Below are 18508 nucleotides of genomic sequence, written 5' to 3'. Positions count from 1 at the left end.
TCGGTAAAGTTATGGGAGGGGCAGAGCTGGCATCCCATATGGACGCTGGGTTCTAGTCCCGGCTGCTCCTCTTCCAGTCCAGCTCTCTGCTGTGGCCCGGGAGTGCAGTGGAGGATGGCCAAAGTGTTTGGGCCCTGCACCCGCATGGGGGAGCAGGAGAAGCACCTGGCTCCTGACTTCGGGTCGGCATAGCTCCTACCGTGGTGGCCATTTGGGGGGGTGAACCAACGGAAGGAAGACCTTTCGCTCTATTTGTCAAAAAAAAAAAAAAAAGTTATGGGAGGGGTAGACAAAAGAATGAAAGTTGAATTCCTTTGTGAGGTATTTATTGAATAAATAGGAAATGCCGAGGCCTCACAGTGTAATTTAAGTAAGCACAGAGGAGCTCCCTGCCTGGGTAGGGTTTATCTGAGCTGGAATGGTGACATTTAACGTAGTCACAGTTATTGTCACGTTGTGGAAGAACCCGAGATACAACAGCCTTCAAGAGCTGACCCAGCGCAGAGGCTTGGAAAGCAGTTTGTCCGGAGACAGTGTCCTAGAGTTGGGCGTGTGCAGGATGCACGAAGTTAATTACGCAAAGGAGAACTGGGCGAGATTTGTGGAGGGAGGCAGCCCGAGAACCTTGCGTGGCTGCCGGGCACGGGGCGAGTAGGGTAAGAGGACTACGCGAGCCTGAGGAAGTGGAAATAGGTAAGGTCCCGGAAGAGCGCGGGGAGAAGCGGCACGCAAGGGCGGGGAGAGGCGGCTCCACTTGGAACTACCATTCCCAGGGAGCACTCGGCACCACGGGACGGAAGTGAGGTAAGGCGCGAGCCGCGACCTTTGAAGGGAAAAAGGAAGTGCTTAGGCGTCTGAAAGCCGGACGAGCGGGGTTAGGCAGGTAGGGGCGCGGCGCGCGAGCGACGGGCGGGCATCGGTGGGCCGCAGCCGCCGCCGGCCGGGCGCCTTGAGGCTCGGTGTCGTCATAAGGCGGCGGCCATTTTCGCGGGCGGAGGCGGCCCCCGGCGGGCGCCGGGAGAGCGGGGGCGGGCGTCGGGCGGGCCTAAGGCGGCGGCCGGGCGGCCTCGGCCACCCGGTAATCGCGTCTTTTCCCGGCGTCTCGTCTGCAGAGAGAGCAGCATGTCCGCGGAAGTCCCCGAGACAGCCTCCGCGGAGGAGCAGAAGGTGAGTGCGCGCGGGGAGCGGGCCCGGCCTGGCGGGCGGCCTGCTCTGGCGGCGTGCGGTCCCGCGGCGCCGGGAGCCGGGAGCCTCGGCCGGAAGGCGGGGCACCCCGGAGTCGGCCTTCCGCAGTCCCCGGTAATGCGCCGGAGCGTGCTCGCTTCACACGCGCTGCCCCTCTCCCCGAAGGTCTGGGTGCATCGCGTGTGCCCCGGAGCCCAAGTTCTGCGGGCTTCACTTGCCCTGGCAAGTTTTATCCGCCCCGCCCCGATCGCTCCCAGCTTCTGGTGAAGCGTGCGCTTAACCCTAAAGGCTGTCCCGCGTGGGGGGCCGTGGCGGAGACCTGGATTGCAATTGCTTCCAGAGTAGCCGTACGTACTTCCTACCCTGGTTGTGAGGCCTACCCGGGCCGAGGGAGTGCTCAAGAATGTGAGCGGCGGGATTCGCAGGGTTGATGGACGACGAAAAATCGAGAAGTAGGAATCTTCAAAAGTGGGGCTGCCTTCGTGGCTCAGACTTTTTTCGGAAACGTTAGGAGTGTTTTGTAAACTCAATTTCTGATGTAGGGGTGGGGTGTATGCCAGAAAAGATCAATATGGTTCAAATTACGAACACAACTCCCTTGTGTTTATGGAGGCTCGTGCTTGCCCCTTGCACCATGATTATTTTTGCTGCTGTCCTGGACTTACGGCTGGTTGGGAAACGAGGGAGGTCCCTGATTTTCTTCCCTTAATTGTTTCTGGGGAGTTAGCAACAGTTTTTCTTAAAAATGGCCCCGCCTTACCATAAAGCGGATTTGAAAAGGTTTCTGCCCAATGTTGCAACCACGTTCCCAGTCAGATTGGAAATTGGGTAGGTGTCTGTTCCAATCCATATGGTATTAACCATACTAACTTTGCCCAAGTCGGATGGTGTAAAACTGAAGAAAAGGAAACAGTAATATAAATAGTAGACCAAGAACTACGTTAGTTGGGGGATTTTACAGGGAAGATTATTGAATGCTTTTCTCATTTTACACACAAAAAAAGTTAGTCTAAGGTAACAATCTTAACTAATATTACATCTCATTTTATTGTAAAATGCTTGTTTTAGTGTTCCTTATTAATGAAATAATGAAAGCCTTGACTGTGGTGTCTTACAAATTGGAATCACACTCAGTGTGGACACCTGGTGCACAGTAGCATGCTTTATAATCTTTGTAAGATTTGTTAGTATGTTGCCAAAATGTGAAGTGTTGATTTCTAGAGTGTAAATGCTTTTACTAGAACAGCCTAATTGAGGATATCCTGAGTGATTTCCTTTTAATGAGTGTCTGTATTAAACATTTATTTCAGATCTTCTGGCTTCAGCTGCTGTCGTTAATACCTAACCAAAATGTGTTAGGAATATAATGTCCCTTCTTAAATTCAGGATTGGCTGGAGATGTTAAGTGCCTGTAGCATGGATACTGTTCCTGAACGTGAGGAAAATGTGCAGAGTCACTCCTCTCTTCCTATGAGCCAAATCACCTGTTTCTTCTGTTTGGAAGAACAGTTTAGATGACCTAAAAAAATTGGGTTATTGTCTCTTCACCCAGTTGACCTTTCAATTAAAGCCAGAAAATTGAACTAAAAATACTTGTATAGTTTTATGGTAGGTTTCACTTACTGCCTCTGAAATATTAAGGTAAATAACTGGGCTCTGCATGGAGTAACAACCAAGACATTTCTGTCTTGTGCATTGTATGCACCTATGTTAAAAGATATGAATACTACTTTTATTGGGATATTAGTTAGATATACAAACAAAAATACAAGTATAAACTATCTTGACATTTAAATTCTGCTAAAACTAATAATAAATACAAAGCCAGTTTAAATTTTTAGTGCAATGTATTTTGCTGAAACCAGATTTCCAAAATATGTTGTAGCAATTGTTAAGCTGCAGGGGCTTTTTGAGTATGGTAAATTAATGCCCTTCATTTCTTTTTTTACAAAATTTTTTTTAAGAATTTATTTGAAAGAGTTACAGAAGAAGAGGGAGAGACAAAAAGATTGATCTTCCATTCACTGGTTCATTCAGTAGATGGCCTCAGGGATCAGGGCTGAGTCAGGCCGAAGTCAGGAGCTTCATTCGGTCTCCTACATGGGTGCAGGGGCCCAAGCATTTGGGCCATCCTCTACTGCTTTCCCAGGCCATTAGCGGAGAACTGGATTGGAAGTGGAGCAGCTGGGATACGAACCGGCACCCATATAGGATGCCATACCTGCTATGCCACAATGCAGCTGGCCACACCCCACCCCACCCCCATTTTTAATAACACTAGCAAAGAGAGGCGTATGCACTCTGCTGTGGGTGAGAAGAAGCACATGGGAACTTAAAAAGATCATTCTAATTTCATTCCTGGCAGTTTGAGCCCATGGCCCCTGAGTTATGTGTATCTTTTTCCCCCTACACCTGGTACAGTGCTTGACATTGTTCATAAATTGTTGAATTCATTTTCCTCAGAACTTTTCCACTGAAACCATTGTCAAAGAAATACTCCAGTGTAAGTGGCAATGTTGGTAATTAAGGAGGATTAGACAGTGGAAATACAGTATCAAAACCTTAACTTAAACCCAATCAAGACTTAACAAAAGTGGAGGAGTTGTGTCTATAATCATGTCTGTTGTGACTTTATTTTTTTTTTTTAATTTCACAGTTAGAAAGGTCGTCCTTCCGTTGGTTCACCCTCTAAATGGCCACTATGGCCAGAGTACGCTGATCCGAAGCCAGGAGCCAGGAGCTTCTTCCTGGTCTCCCATGCGGATGCAGGGCCCAAGCACTTGGGCCATCCTCCACTGCACTCACAGGCCACAGCAGAGAGCTGGACTGGAAGAGGAGCAACCAGGAGTAGAACCCGGCGCCCATATGGGATGCTGGCGCCGCAGGCAGAGGATTAACCAAGTGAGCCACAGCACCGGCCCCGACTTTATTTTTTTAAAGATCTCAGTAGCAGATTTTATAGAGGTTATAAGGTTAATCAAGCTAAGATATTTTGGAAAGGGTAGAATAGATATTTCTGTTAAAACATACACTTGGTGACTTTGTGAGTGGTAGAAGAAGAATAGAACTTTTATTTAAATCTTAGTCTCTTTTAATTTTTAGAAGCAGAGAGAGAGAGAGAAAGAGCATGTGTGCATGCTCCCAGTGATTGTTCACGTCCCAGATGTCTGTAGCAGTCTTGTCTGGACCAGGTCTGAAGCTGAGAGCTGTCAAAGCAATCCAGATGCCCCATGTCAGTGTCAGGAATCACTTGAGCCACTACTGCTGCCTCCTGGGGAATGCATGCAAGGAAGATGGAGTCAGGAGATAGAGGTGGGGATTGAACCCAGGTACTGCAAAGTTGGATGCAGGCATCTTAACTGCTAGGTCAAATGTCTACCTCAGAACTGTTAAGTTACAGAGCAGGCATTTGGTACAGTGGTTGAATTGCCATTTGGAGTACCTACATCTCATATCAGAGTGTCTCAGTTTGGATTTCAGCTCTGCTTCTGGTTCCAGCTTCCTGCTGGTACATACCCTGAGGGGCAGCAGGTGATAGACCAAAACTTGGCAGACCTGGATTTAGTGATGGATTCCTGGCTTTGCTTTGGCCCAACCTTAGCTGTTTGTGAGCATTTGGGGAATGAAACAAATGAAAAATCTTCATCTGTCTTTGCCTCTGTTTCTCTGCTTTTCAAAAAATATTTTACAGGCATGCACTGTATAAAGATGCTTTGGTTAATGACTGGCTGCATATATGATTTTATCTTCTAGTGACATCCTCACCATCTTAGATTGTGTCAGAACACTTGGGATATTAATACGATGAAAAAAATCACCTAAAAGTCCATTTCTCAGACTTAATGATGTATCCCATCATTAAGCAATACATAACTATCCTTCCACATATCATCAGTATAGCTATAAGTTGTTTCCCTATGTATCCAATATATTAAAAATTGTGATTACTGTTGATTTTTTTTTTCTGGGACTGTTTTGAAACTACCTTTGTTTGCTAAAAGACTCAGTGTTTTCTCTTAATATTTTTAATGTCAAGGTTTGAAAAATACTTATTTTGCAAGACAGAGGAATGGACAGACAGGCATAATGCCATCTGCTGGTTTAGTCCCCAAGTGTCTGTTGTTGGAGCTGGGCTAGGCTGATTCCAGGAGTTTGGAATTTAATCCAGGTCTCCTGTCTGGGTGGTAGGGAGGGACCCAAGTTGCCTCTCTGGGTGTGCATTAGCAGGAAGCTGGGAATTCAGAGCTAAGCTGGCACTCCAACCCAAGCACTCCGATATGAGATACGGGTGTACTAAATGGTGTCTTAACTGCTGTGCCAAACACCTGCCCAGTGTTTTCTATTTCTGGTTGGAGTGAGCAGGAAATGTAGTTTGGTCTGGTACAACCTCTGCTTCTTAATAATCAAGTTAGAAATAAACCTCAGAGAAGTTCTAAAATGTTTGTTGGCTCTTAGAATTTTGTTGTACAACAGAAGCATTCCTGAGCCTTTGTGTATTATAATATCAAATGTCCCAAAGATCTGATGATGACCTATCAGTTGTATAAGCTTGCTTTTTTTTTTTTTTTTTTTAAGATTTATTTATTTATTTGAAGAGAGAGAGAGGGTCTTCCATTCACTGGTTCACTCCCCAATTGGCTGGCCAGAGCTGTGCCAATCTGAAGCCAGGAGCCCAGCGCTTCTTCTGGGTTTTCCACGTGGTTACAGAGGCCCAAGGACTTGGGCCATCTTTCAGTGCTTTCACAGGCCATAGCAGAGAGCTGGATTGGAAGTGGAACAGCCGGGACTCAAACTGGTGCCCCTGTGGGATGCTGGCACTGAAGGTGGTGGCTTTACCCATTATGCCACAGCACCGGCCCCTAAACTTTTTTAACTTTAGGGAAATAAATGAAGTACATTGTATTTATTTATCCAGTGGACTTTCAGTGAACACTCATTAGTTGCCAGGTACTGGGCAAGCAGCAAGGACTTAAGACAACAGTGATTTTCCAGAGAGGTTAATACAGTATTGTTACCTTCCTGGCAATACCCCCAAAAAGATTTGTTGGCTTTCATTAATCCTTTCAACTTACTCATCAGTGAACATACTGCTGAACAGAGAGGAGAATTTGCTTACAGTGGTTAGGTTTTTATTGCTGATGTTGTATAACTTTTGCTGGAGGCTGAAGAATGGTAGCTGTCATTCAGATATAAATAACAGCAATCTATAGTGGACTACAGAATAATCCTTAATTAGTTGAATATGTGTGTATTTACAGCAGACCTGGGCTTCAGAAAGGTAATGAAGTTCATTTTTTAAAATCTGTTAATTGAATTTTTCCACAAAGCTTTAAAATCCCTTTGTATAATTCACGAAAATGCACATGCTTAACACTGATCAGTGTTAAACCATGTGCTGGATAATAGAATACAAAGAAGAACCTTTTTGGTTGTATGCACTTAAGAGAATACTGTTAAAAATACTGTTCTTTTGGGTTTTTTGTTTCTTGGTTTTTACTTTTAAATTTTTTATAAGGTTTATTTATTTTGAAAGAGTTGTAGAGAGAGATCTTTGATCCACTGGTTCACTCCCCAGATGGTCGCAGCTGCCAGCTCTGGGCCAGGCTGAAGCCAGGAGATAGGAGCTTCCTCCGTGTCTCCCACGTGGGTGGCAGGGGCCAAAGCACTTTGGGCCATCTTCTGCTGCTTGTCTCAGGCCATTAGCAGAGACCTGGAACAGAAGTGGAGCAGCTAGGACACGAACTGGTACCCATATGAGATGACAGCGTCACAGGTGGTGGCTTTACCTGCTGTATCACAACACTGGCCTATGAGGGGCCGGTACTGTAGCCACTTGGGGAGTGAACCAGTGGATGGAAGATCTGTCTCTAACTTTGCCTTTCAAATAAATGAAATAAAATCTTTAAAAATGAAACAAGGAAAGAATTCAGTGTAGATGAAATTTCTGCAGGCGAATAAGCACAAAGCAAGGTGTAATGAGAAAACACTGAGAACACTAAAGGGGAGCAAAGCACACTACACAACATCCCACAAGAGAAACAAAGTGTTTGTTTTGAAAATGGAAATTTAAGTGACATGAAAGCAGTATAGGAACTGGCATTGTGACACAGAAGGTTAAGCTGCCACCTAAGATGCAGGTATCCCATGTGAGCACCAGTTGGAGTCCTAGTCCCTGCTAATGCGCCTGGGAAAGCAGTGGAAGGTGGCGCAAATGCCTGGGCCCCTGCATGCTTGTTGGAGACCTAGGAGAAGCTCCAGGCTCCTGGCTTCAGATCAGCACAGCTCCAGCTGTTACAGCCATTTGGGGAGTGAACCAACGGATGGAAGACCTCTTTCTCCTCTCTCTGTGTGTCTCCCTTTCAAATAAATACATGCACATAAACCAGTTTCTTTGTTTACTATTTCCTTCTGTATCTGAAACGTTTTTCCTGATTTATTTTCATTCTAGCTGAAGTAAATGTTTAAGACTTTCTTTGTCCGGAAGCAAGGAATCAAACCAAATTCTGGTTCCTATTTTGCATTTTTATACATGACTACATGGATAAATTGCTTATTTTACTTGTTTTTCCGTGTTCTTTTGGGAGATGGGAACAGAAACTATTTTGTACATTTCAAGCAGAAAGAAATGTGATTTAGGAAATTAGGTAACAAATTCTTAGAAGGATAGAGGAACAAGAGAGGAGAAGGTGATGTTTCCAGAGGTGAATGATCGTAGAAAGCCTTTGATTCTTCAGATATGGGCAATGCTTTCTTGTCATTTGTTTTTTTAAAAATGTTATTTGAGAGACACAGAGATAGATTTTTCCATCTGCTGGTTCATTCTCCAGATGGCTGCAATGCCCAGGGCAAAACTGAAATCAGAGCTGGGGACTCCATCTGGGTATCCTGGGAAGAACTCACGTACTAGAGCCATCACCACTGCCTTCCAGGGAGCACATTAACAGGCAGCTGAATAGAAAGTGGAGCCTGGACTTGAGCTCATGAGTCTCCATATGGATGTGGTCTTAGCACAGTGTCATAATGACTGTGCCAAATGTCTCTACTCAGTTCTTTTTTTGGTTTGTTTTTAAAGATTTATTTATTTCTTTATTTATTTAGAAAGGCAGAGTTAGAGAGAGGTATTCCATCTGCTGGTTCACTGCCCAAGTGGCTGCAAAGGCCAGAACTGTACTGAACTAAAGCCAGGAGCCTGGAACTTCTGGGTCTCCCACGTGGGTGCAGGGGCCCAAGGACTTGGGCCATCTTCCACTGCTTTCTCAGGCACATTAGCAGGGAGCTGGAGCAACCGGGACTTGAACCAGCTCCCATATGGGATGCTGGCACTGGAAGCCTGCTATGCCACAGCACCATCCAGTTTTTTTTTTAATTTGGTGGTATTGTCATTGGCAGAACCTAGCAGGAACTCAGTGTGGGAAATGTAGTTTCAGCCTCTAGCTGTTGTGATTTAGGAAAGCATTTAGCAAAGGTTGAGTGTGGGCTGAATGCCAGCAGACACAGACTACCACCCAACCTGGATAGGCAGATCTGTAGGTATATCAAGATGTTAGTTAATACCCAGGTATTTGAATGTACTTATCAAGAAGGTCCTAAAACATGCTGGTGCTGTGGCACAACAGATTAAAGCCCCAGCCTGCGGTACCAGCATTCCAGCAGAGGATGGCGCAAGCCTTGGGGCCCTACACCCACAAGGGAGACCTGGAGAATGCTCCTGGCTTCAGATAGGCGTAGCTCTGGCCGTTGTGGCCATTTGGGAAGTGAACCAGCCAGTGGAAGACCTCTCTCTCCCTCCCTCCTGTCTCTATCTGTCTCTTTAACTCTGCCTTTCGAATAAGAGAAATCTTGAAAGCAATTACTGGCAGAATAATGTCTCTTAACTCTTGACTCAACACACATAGTTGAATTTTTGTGTATGTCAAGTGAGTGAATGATACGATCAATGTATGTAAAGAGACAGATATATGAAACTGCAACATAAATGTGGAAAGAATACTTGAAGCAGAAAAGAACTTACACATAAAAAGAGATCAGCCATAGCTCTTGGTCCCCAAATCCTCTAAGACTGAAAATGAGATGCATGGGGCAGGCGTTTGGTTTGCCTCTGTCCCATGTTGGATTCTGGCTTCAGCTTTTTTTTTTTATTTAATGAACATAAATTTCCAAAGTACAGCTTATGGATTACAATAGCTTCCCTCTCCCCTTCCATTCACATCAAGATTAATTTTCGATTATCTTTATATACAGAAGATCAATTTAGCATATATTAAGTAGAGATTTCAACAGTTTGCACCCACACAGAAACACAAAGTGTAAAATACTATTTGAGTACTAGTTATAGCATTAAACACCTAAGAGTAATTGTGTATTAATTACAGAGTTCAACCAATAGTTTTAAGTAGAACATAAAAAATACTAAAAGGGTAAAGTATTAAGTTCTTTTTGTTTTTTTTTTGTTTGTTTGTTTCATTTGTTATAGTTTTTTTTAATTTAATAAATGTGAATTTACAAAGTGCAACTTTTGTATTGTTGTGGTTCCCCCCACCCAACCTCCCTCCCTCCCATGGCCCTCCCCTCTCCCACTCCCTCTCCCATCCCGCCCTTCATCGAGTTTCATTTTCAATTACCTTCATATACTGAAGATCAACTTAGTATATACTAAGCAAGGATTTCAACAGACTGCACCCACACAACCGCACAAGGTATAGGGTATTGTTCGACTAGTAGTGTTGTTTTTAAGTTTCATAGTAGAACACATTAAGGACAGAGATCCTACGTGGGGAGCATGTACCCAGTGACTCCATTGTTGATTTAACAATTGGCACTCTTGCTTATGATGTCAGCAATCACCCGAGACTCTTGCTATGAGCTGTCTAGGCTATGGAAGCCCCTTGAGTTCACCGACTCTGAACTTGTTTAGTCAAGGCCGTATCACAGTGGAGGTTCCTTCCTCCCTTCAGAGAAAGGTGCCTCTCTCCTTGATGGCCTGTTCCTTCTGCTGGGGTCTTGTTCACCAGAATCTTTCATTTAGATTGTTTATTCTGGCTTCAGCTCTTGATTCCTGCTTTCTACCTCCAGACCCTGGGAGGCCACCAGTGGTGGCTTAAGTAGTTGGGTCCAAACCACCCACGTGAAAGACTTGGATTGAGTTCCAGCTTCTGATTCCATTCCTGCTCAGCCAAGCCCTGGCCTTTGCTGGCATCTGGGGGAGTAGACCAGAGTCTGCCTCTTTCTGCTTCTCAAATAAATACATAAATATTTTAATTTTAGTATATGTGCTGCCGAAGCGAGCACAGCATAAATATTTTTAAAATGAGCTGTCGCAACACATGGGGAAAGCTTAAGATGAATAAAGTATTGACAGTATATGTATGAATATAATTTTGAGAAACATCTGTAAAAATTGTACAAAATTTTTTCAATTCCTAGATAATATGCTGCATGAAACAGTTAGTTTGACATTTGTAGATTTAGCAATCTTGTTTTTTGACTATTCATAAATAACCTGGAAAAAATGAAGATATGCAGAGAAGTATAATTTTACAGATCTCATAAGCAGAAAATAGGCCCATTAGCTAGAAAGTGTGTCTTACCAGCTGCCCAGCCTAGCCCTCACAGGAAAGCTTTGTTTTTCTTGATTTATTCTTTGTTTTGTAGTACTTAACATAAAGTAATAATACTGCTTCCCTGTACAATATGACCCTTTGACAGAAACTAAACTAAATCAAGATTGGTGTCAAAAGTGAATAAGCTTGGCCATTGCCGCGGCTCACTAGGCTAATCCTCCGCCTTGCGGCGCCGGCACACCGGGTTTTAGTCCCGGTTGGGAAGCCGGATTCTGTCCCGGTTGCCCCTCTTCCAGGCCAGCTCTCTGCTGTGGCCAGGGAGTGCAGTGGAGGATGGCCCAAGTGCTTGGGCCCTGCACCCTATGGGATACCTGGCTCCTGCCATTGGATCAGCGCGATGCGCCGGCTGCGGCGGCCATTGGAGGGTGAACCAACGGCAAGGGAAGACCTTTCTCTCTGTCTCTCTCTCTCACTGTCCACTCTGCCTGTCCAAAAAAAAAAAAAAGTGAATAAGCTTAAGATATTTACATTCTTGTCAGAAAATAGAATTTTGCTGTATTAAAGAATGGGATCTTTGACATGAACAGAAATTGTCATTCTAAACAGAAGATTAGGCAATAAAATACACATATATGAGGACTTAAGGAGCTTCAAATCATGTGTAACTTCGAATAAACAGGTAATCAGATCTTTCAGATTTTAACAGTGCTAGAATAATTATCTAAATATAGGCAAAGAGCTGAAGAGTTCCATAGAAGGTGACTAACTATAAATATGTCATACATGACTGGAAAGTAATGGCAAGCAAGACTCCAGAGCTGAGCTATCTTGATATTTTTATCCAGTGTGTGGGGTGTTACACATGCATCACAGCTATAATAGAGCTATCACATGGATCATTTGAAACAAGACAGAGATGACTTAAAGGCTTCTGTGCTGGGTTTCTCAGTCAGATGCTGTGTTTCTTGGTACTTGACCAGTAGAATCAGTATCCAGTTGGTAAAAGGTGAATTATTTTAAATAGCTAATTGTAACGGAGAAGTAATTTATTTAAAATTATTTCAGGAAATGGAAGATAAAGTGACTAGTCCAGAGAAAGCTGAAGAAGCAAAATTAAAAGCAAGGTATCCTCATCTGGGACAAAAGCCCGGAGGTTCAGATTTCTTAAGGAAACGATTGCAGAAAGGGGTAAGTTGTCACATGTAATCTCAAATACTTAAGCCCTGTGAACTTGATTACCATCAGGGATTGTAAAACAAGTGTGTGGCTGTATAGATCTGTGCCTTTGTGTGTATGCGTATAATTTTTTTTCAATACTTTACACTGTTCATTTCATAAATGTCTGTAGGAATCTGTAATTCTTTAACAGTTAATTAAAAGCTATTTTAAGCATGTAGGTAGGATGAAATGCTACTTATGAAAGAGAATTATTTATTGACTGAGATTCCAAGTCATACTTATCCTTAAGTTGAATGCCTTAGAAATACTAGTATTTGCTGCTTTCAAGAATGTGAATGTGCTAGCTGTAATCATATAGGAATTATTTTCCCAAATCAAATCCAAAAAGAACTAATTATTTTTAAAGTGGAAAAAAAAGAGTGGGTAGTGTTTTTCTCTTATATGAAAGAATGACATTCACAGTTTTGAAATCATGAGATGACAGGGAGAAATGATAACAAAAATAAAATGTAAAGCCTATGTGCTGTTGTGACATGTAATGCAGAGGGAAAATATTACAAAAACGAAAGTTAAAATTTATAATGCATAAAAGAGAACTTCAAAATATACAAGAACACAGTGCTCTCGGATGCAGGATTTTATATTAAAAAATACCTGTGGAGGTTGAAATTGAGTGACACTGATGCGTTCTTTATTGTGTTTAAACATTTAAAATTACTACTTCTACTTTCAGAAGGGGTATGGAGCAGAATTTACAAAAAGGTTCACTTTCTCTGAGTAATCTTTTATGAAATATCTAAGGGTATAAGTCAATATGAAGAAACATTTTTAAGTTTGGAGATTTTTTATAGCTTTAAGTATAATTAAAAGCAATAACACTAATCAACAGCAAAGAAATGGTTAAATTAATTGTGGTAAGTCAGTATTTGGTAGTTTTAAATATTTTTGGAGTTAGAAAGGTCATAAGGGATAAGTAGAAAAAGCAGAATGAAAATTTAATTTTGGGTCTAGCTATGCAAATATAAATGTACCAGTTATGAAATAAATTATATAATCTTTATTAAATTACTGGATTTCTGATTTGATTATTAGTGTTTACAAAACTATTTCTCTTTGCTATTTGTATTATACCAGAATGTCAGTAAATCCTTTTATAGGATTGAAATAAAATTTTGAGTTTTTTAAAAATATGAACTATAGGGTCCTATGTTTATGTTTTCTTTTATCAGAATAGTTAGCAAGCTTGACAAATTACCTCAGAATCTTTAGTTTTGTTGTCATCTGAGAGGGTTGGATTATATAGTATTGTATTTGTGGAATTGGTGAAGTCCCAGGGCAGCTGCTATCAAGGCAGCTGTAAATACCATTATTAAGTGTAACCTCTAAATTTTGAGGGAAGAAGACTTTTATAAGATCACCATCTAGATGAGCTAGAAAATGTTTTGTTAATTCTTAAATATCTTCACTAAGAAATTGAACAAAATTTAGACATTGACAATTGTAGTCTCTTATCTGTGAATCTCAATATGAGAAACATTAATCTAGTTCAGTACTCTACCTAAAAGCATTGAGTTTTCTCTCTGACATCTTTGTCATGTTGTCTTTATTCATCTCTCTGTGCAGATTCCCTGCCTTTTGTAGTGATTTGTTTCTTTTTAGGGAAATTGTAATTGTCAAACATTAGTTTTAGTTTTTTCTCAGGCCACACTAAGTGGATTTAATTCCTTTTGCCTAAGCAGAGTAGTCTAATCTGCAGTTAAATGAGATCCCCTTTTCATGAACTTTTGCTTACTTGTCATCAGAAACTTGAATGTATTACATCGGGGAATCTGCCTGAAATTTGTACTGTGTTAACTCTCTCACTTTGTGCTTTTGTCAGATTGCTTTGCTCTCCAGAGGCTACTGAACTCAGAAGCAGCTCCTTAATATAATACAGTGCATCAAAAGTTCTTAGATTTTTTTTTTCCTCTACCCATTTTAAAATGCAGAAATGAAGCTGCAGTAAGCCTACAAAGAACCAGATCCAAGTTTCCTTGCTACTGCTTTGTATGGCACACATACAGTGACGTAATAAAATGATTTTTTAAAAAGATTTATTTTTATGAAAGAGTTCGAGAAAGAGAAAGATCTTCCATCTGCTCACTCACTCCCCAGATGGCTGCAATGGCTGGGGCTGCGCCAGGCTGAAGCCAGAAGCCAGGTGCCAGGAGCTTCATCTTGGTCTTCCACATAGGTGGCAGAGGCCCAAGCACTTGAGCCATCTTCTGTTGCTTTCGGAGGTGCATCAGCATGGTGCTGGATTGGAAGTCGAGCAGTTAGGAATTGAACTGGCGCCCTTGTGAGATGTTGGCCACAATGCCAGCCTGAAATCTATCTTTAGGACCTTTAGTTTATCAAAAATAGTCCCAAAGGAAGCAGCCAATGAGATGTTTTCCCCAGGCCACTTGATCTTATACTGAGCTGTGAGTTCCCAGCTGCTCCATGTAGCCACATGAGGTACCTCTGAAGATGCGGACCCTTCCGCCTTTCACCTGGATCCTCATTTCATACCTGTTTCATTCACTTTTGCCAACCCAGACTGAGGGTAGTTTGCCCTCCTTTGAGCATACATAGCATCTGACAGACTTCGGACAATGTTACAGCAGTTGATTTACTTAACTGTTCATTGTGTCTTTCTCCAGCTCTGACACACCAGTGCCTTTTATATAGAAGTCAGTAAATGTGGGTTGGCTAATGTAGTTGGTATAAGTCAGAACCTGGGCAGATTTACCCGTTTTTACTCTGGAACTCAAATAGATTAACTAATAGGTTAATCTTTAGGTCTCATCAGTTTATGTTTCATTGACAAAGGTTATGTTAACCTTATCCTTCCAGATAAAAAGAACAGTTTTACTTATTCAGTGTCTTTGCATGAAATATAAAGGAGGTATAGGGCATCATTTTAAATGATAATTTCTATTGAGTTTATTTCTTAAAAGCACTTAGATTGCTATCTTTATTTTTACCCATTGCTTATGTTCAAACAAATATGTTTTAAATTCTTGAGAAAATGTTAATCCTAGTTGACAGAGTACTAACAACTAAAAATAATAGTTGTTTGTGGTACATGGTACATCCTAAATAAATGCAAGTTGGTGAATAAAGTGGTTTTATTTTCAATATGAGTGGAGCAAGAATTTCGATGTGGCTGTTTGATTTACTAAATGAAAAGTTTGTATTTTAATCTGAATCCAGGACTTTTTATTCCCAGACAGCTTGTTGTCAATCTTGAGGGTTCTGTTAGCACTAGAATGGTTCAAGCAAGCTTTAAGACAAGAATCTTGCCTGATTTCCCAGTTGTTGAGATGGTAGAACTTGATACAAAGATACAGATGTTTCATCTAATTAATATTCCTGTTTAATTTGATTTAGACTAGCTTATTTTATTCTGGCAGTGTGGAGTCACATCTGCATCTAGAAATCAGCATAATTGCATATGAAAGCTTTTAAACTCTAATCAGTTTTTTTTTTTTTTAATTTACAGCAAAAATACTTTGATTCTGGGGATTACAACATGGCAAAAGCAAAAATGAAAAACAAGCAACTTCCTACTGCAGCCCCGGATAAAACGGAGGTCACTGGTGACCACATTCCCACTCCACAGGACCTTCCTCAACGGAAGCCATCCCTTGTTGCTAGCAAGCTGGCTGGCTGATTAAAAGAGTTGAACTGCATGAATCTTCTAATTCCCATTATTTCTCTTACTATGTTACCTATCCACTTCTTACTTCCTTTCATTCTCTGAGTCATTTGAGACTGACAGCTTTGCAGGTAGCGGTAGTGTGTGCTGCTGTTGTAAGGGAATATACATGTGTAGAGTTTTTGATTAGTTAAACAGTGCACTGATAAAGACATGATAGAGCAACGTAATCTACTTGAAAATAATTGTATATATTACCTAACTCCTAGTGTAGGTTCCAACAAGTAACAAGTTTTACAATTTTAATGGTTTGGCTTTACTTACTTCATCTTAATTATAGCATTGTATGTTACTCTTATTTAACATAACCTCTTGTATTGATTTTTTTCTGTATTTTCCTTTTGGATTTTGTAAAACAGAAGTTTAAGACCACAAGTTGTAAGAAAAGTTACATAATTCAAACACAACTAGATGGGACTCCAAAAAGATTTGTATTTCTGTGGTTGAACTTGAATGGCCTTAAACCTGTTTCAGCTTTAACAGTAGAATTTTACTTGGGCAATATTTGCCCATTCTGGTGTAACTTATGTGACTCTAGTGCTTAACAGCTGCCGTTGAAGCTACTGTTCTTACTCAGTTCTATAATGGTAGAATACCTTTTGTCGTTGAAGATGTGAATGACGTATGCATGTGCATTGACTGTTGAATTCACTTTTGTGCCATTTTTGTAAATATAATAGTTTTGCACAACCTTTCACAAATGTCTGTATTAATTTCACATATTAAAAGGTAGTCAGTGTGCCAACCAGAAGCACAAAAGTTACTACACAAATCCTTTCATTACAGCTTTTGTATGATAAGTTTATAATCTTGGGCTTACAGAATACCAAATTGAAGTCTGCTTAATCTGCCATAGACTTAAGCTTTTTTTTGTTTGTTTCTAATATCCATGACATTCAGTGGCCTTGTGCAAATACGGTATGTTGCTTAGGCATATCTTTGGTCCTATGCAGAACATTTCTTTTTGACTTTTCTGAAAATAACAGTTCACATAATTTATATAAACTTTTTAAATGTAGATACTTTTTACTTCCACAATTCACTTTGGGTATGTTAGAATAAAAGGCTTTCATGCTTGGCCTTCTGTCCACCCCTATTGTCTGGGTTTTTTTTGTTGTTTTGTTTTGTTTTGTTTTTGCTTCTTTGATTCAAATGGTATAGGGCTGTTCAATCTGTATGGAAGCATAGGTGGCTGTATCCTTACTCTTTAAGAAATTTGCTGTGCTGAATGCTGTATTTTATAACTCAATGACTTTTGCTGTCTCTTTTCTCAATTGCTAATTAATCACTCTTAGGATATATCCTGTATTGTTACTAATAACTGATAATTGTTTGAATATAATGAAACAAATAGTTGAAAACATTGGCCCAGGAACATATGTCAAGAAGAGCTAAATTCTGGTAAATAACTTAAGTAATTATGGTCAATTAAGAGGACAAGCTTACTGACAATTAGAATATTTTACATGACAAATTTATTCATATTAAAAATACATATTCTGTCCATGTCACTTTAGTAAGATGTCAGTTTTACATACAGCTTATGTATTTAGAACTTCAGTAGACTATTGGAACAGCATTTGCCACTCTTAGCTCTTCCCAGGAATTGTTATAATACTGTAGAATGATAATGAGGATTGGTAGCATGAGGTTTATACTGGTTTTCTCTTTATCTTTGACTTGGATTCAGGCATCTTTTCTGGATCTTGGCTCCAAATGCATACTTGCTTTTCTGTAATCCCAAATTACAGTAGATGGTGCCTTGAACACAGCTCCTAAAGGCTGATCACCTTCCTGCTTGACCCATGCCAAAAGGCAGAAAGCAGCAAAATCAATACTGTGTTCATTGTAATTTTAAAGATCAGTTCTGTATAAATATATTTGTAATGACAACAAGTAGGTTATCCTGCAATATATGTATTTCTAGGATCGACTCAAGAATTCTAAAATATTCCAGACTAGAATTCCTATTATATATCTGTGTTTTTATTTTGTCATGAGTAGTTACAAGTTACCATTAAATTCACACATGAGACAAGATGAGTCCATGTTATCACTGGCCATGATAGGATTCCTGACGTTTGCAACAAGTGACATGACATCTGCCTGGCTTTTACTTTGTAAAATGCAATGCTAATATTTAACCTACCTCAGAACTTGATGAGGCTCTGTGAAATGCTAAGTGCCCAAAATAAAATATTGTTGATTGTCTTTTTATTAAACGTAAATTTCCTCATTACAAACCAACCTGCCTTTTGTAAAGTCACAGTGCTTACAAACTCAGGATTTTCCAGTGGGAAAGACCTGTCATTAAGGATTTGTATGTATTAGATTTGTATCTAATTGCTGAGCCTCCACTGGTGCTTGGGATAGATAGAGAGGTTTTACATTTTCTAATTTTTTTTGTGTGTGTTGCCTCAAAAGTCAGTTTCTTTTAGACATTTTAATAAGCTATTTGATCAAAACTTGAGTGAAGATTGAGTAGATGAGTTTAATTGCCCATTTCTATGATTTCAAAACCGGAGCTTGAAAAAGTGGCTAATGTAATCATTGTCCTGTTTATCATAAGTTAATGTTAGAGTACACTGAAGTTGGAGACAAATACTTCGTGAAAACTGGCTAAAGTCAAATTATTTCATAAAGTACTTTTTTTTAGTATAGTTTTGAGAAACATTTCTTTCTTGAAGTTGAACTGGATTGGTTAAGGATTGGTGGGTCTTCATGATTTGGAAGTAGCATGTTTGCAGTTGACAAACTGCTCTAGGACCTTTTGCTGCCAACCTAAAAATATTTCTTAACTTTATCAAAGAAGGCCTGATATCGTCTCTACTTGCTATTCAACAGC

General features: G+C 40.6%; 1 protein-coding gene across 5 annotated transcripts; it reads left to right on the top strand.

Annotated features, from left to right (window-relative positions):
- Positions 1–202: 202 nt before the first annotated feature.
- Positions 203–17885, top strand: ARPP19 (cAMP regulated phosphoprotein 19). Of its 5 annotated transcripts, none has more exons than XM_089310355.1 (5): positions 203–804; positions 1113–1167; positions 3842–4086; positions 11811–11933; positions 15448–17885. In XM_089310355.1, the coding sequence occupies exons 3-5, from the start codon at positions 3943–3945 to the stop codon at positions 15616–15618; spliced, it is 438 nt and encodes a 145-aa protein (XP_089166481.1). In that variant the 5' UTR covers positions 203–804; positions 1113–1167; positions 3842–3942; the 3' UTR covers positions 15619–17885. The 5 variants fall into 5 exon arrangements, with proteins under 5 accessions (XP_089166481.1, XP_069910316.1, XP_069910314.1 ...); XM_070054213.2 differs by lacking the exon at positions 203–804 and adding an exon at positions 853–883; XM_070054215.2 differs by lacking the exon at positions 3842–4086 and having other exon boundaries at positions 589–804; positions 15448–16753.
- Positions 17886–18508: the final 623 nt, after the last annotated feature.

Source organism: Oryctolagus cuniculus, chromosome 12 (assembly GCF_051225735.1).
Source record: "Oryctolagus cuniculus isolate XC-2025 breed Fujian yellow rabbit chromosome 12, ASM5122573v1, whole genome shotgun sequence".
Classification (NCBI taxonomy): domain Eukaryota; kingdom Metazoa; phylum Chordata; class Mammalia; order Lagomorpha; family Leporidae; genus Oryctolagus; species Oryctolagus cuniculus.
Note: the sequence above shows the minus strand (reverse complement) of the source record. Positions and strands in the feature narration are given on the sequence as shown.

Bases quoted from the DNA above. Each gene is read 5' to 3' on its own strand.
- ARPP19 (XM_089310355.1), top strand. From the start codon at position 3,943: ATGCGGATGCAGGGCCCAAGCACTTGGGCCATCCTCCACTGCACTCAC. The intron at 4,087-11,810 runs GTGAGCCACAGC...AAATTATTTCAG, and splicing joins GCAGGCAGAGGATTAACCAA to GAAATGGAAGATAAAGTGAC. The intron at 11,934-15,447 runs GTAAGTTGTCAC...TTTAATTTACAG, and splicing joins GGAAACGATTGCAGAAAGGG to CAAAAATACTTTGATTCTGG.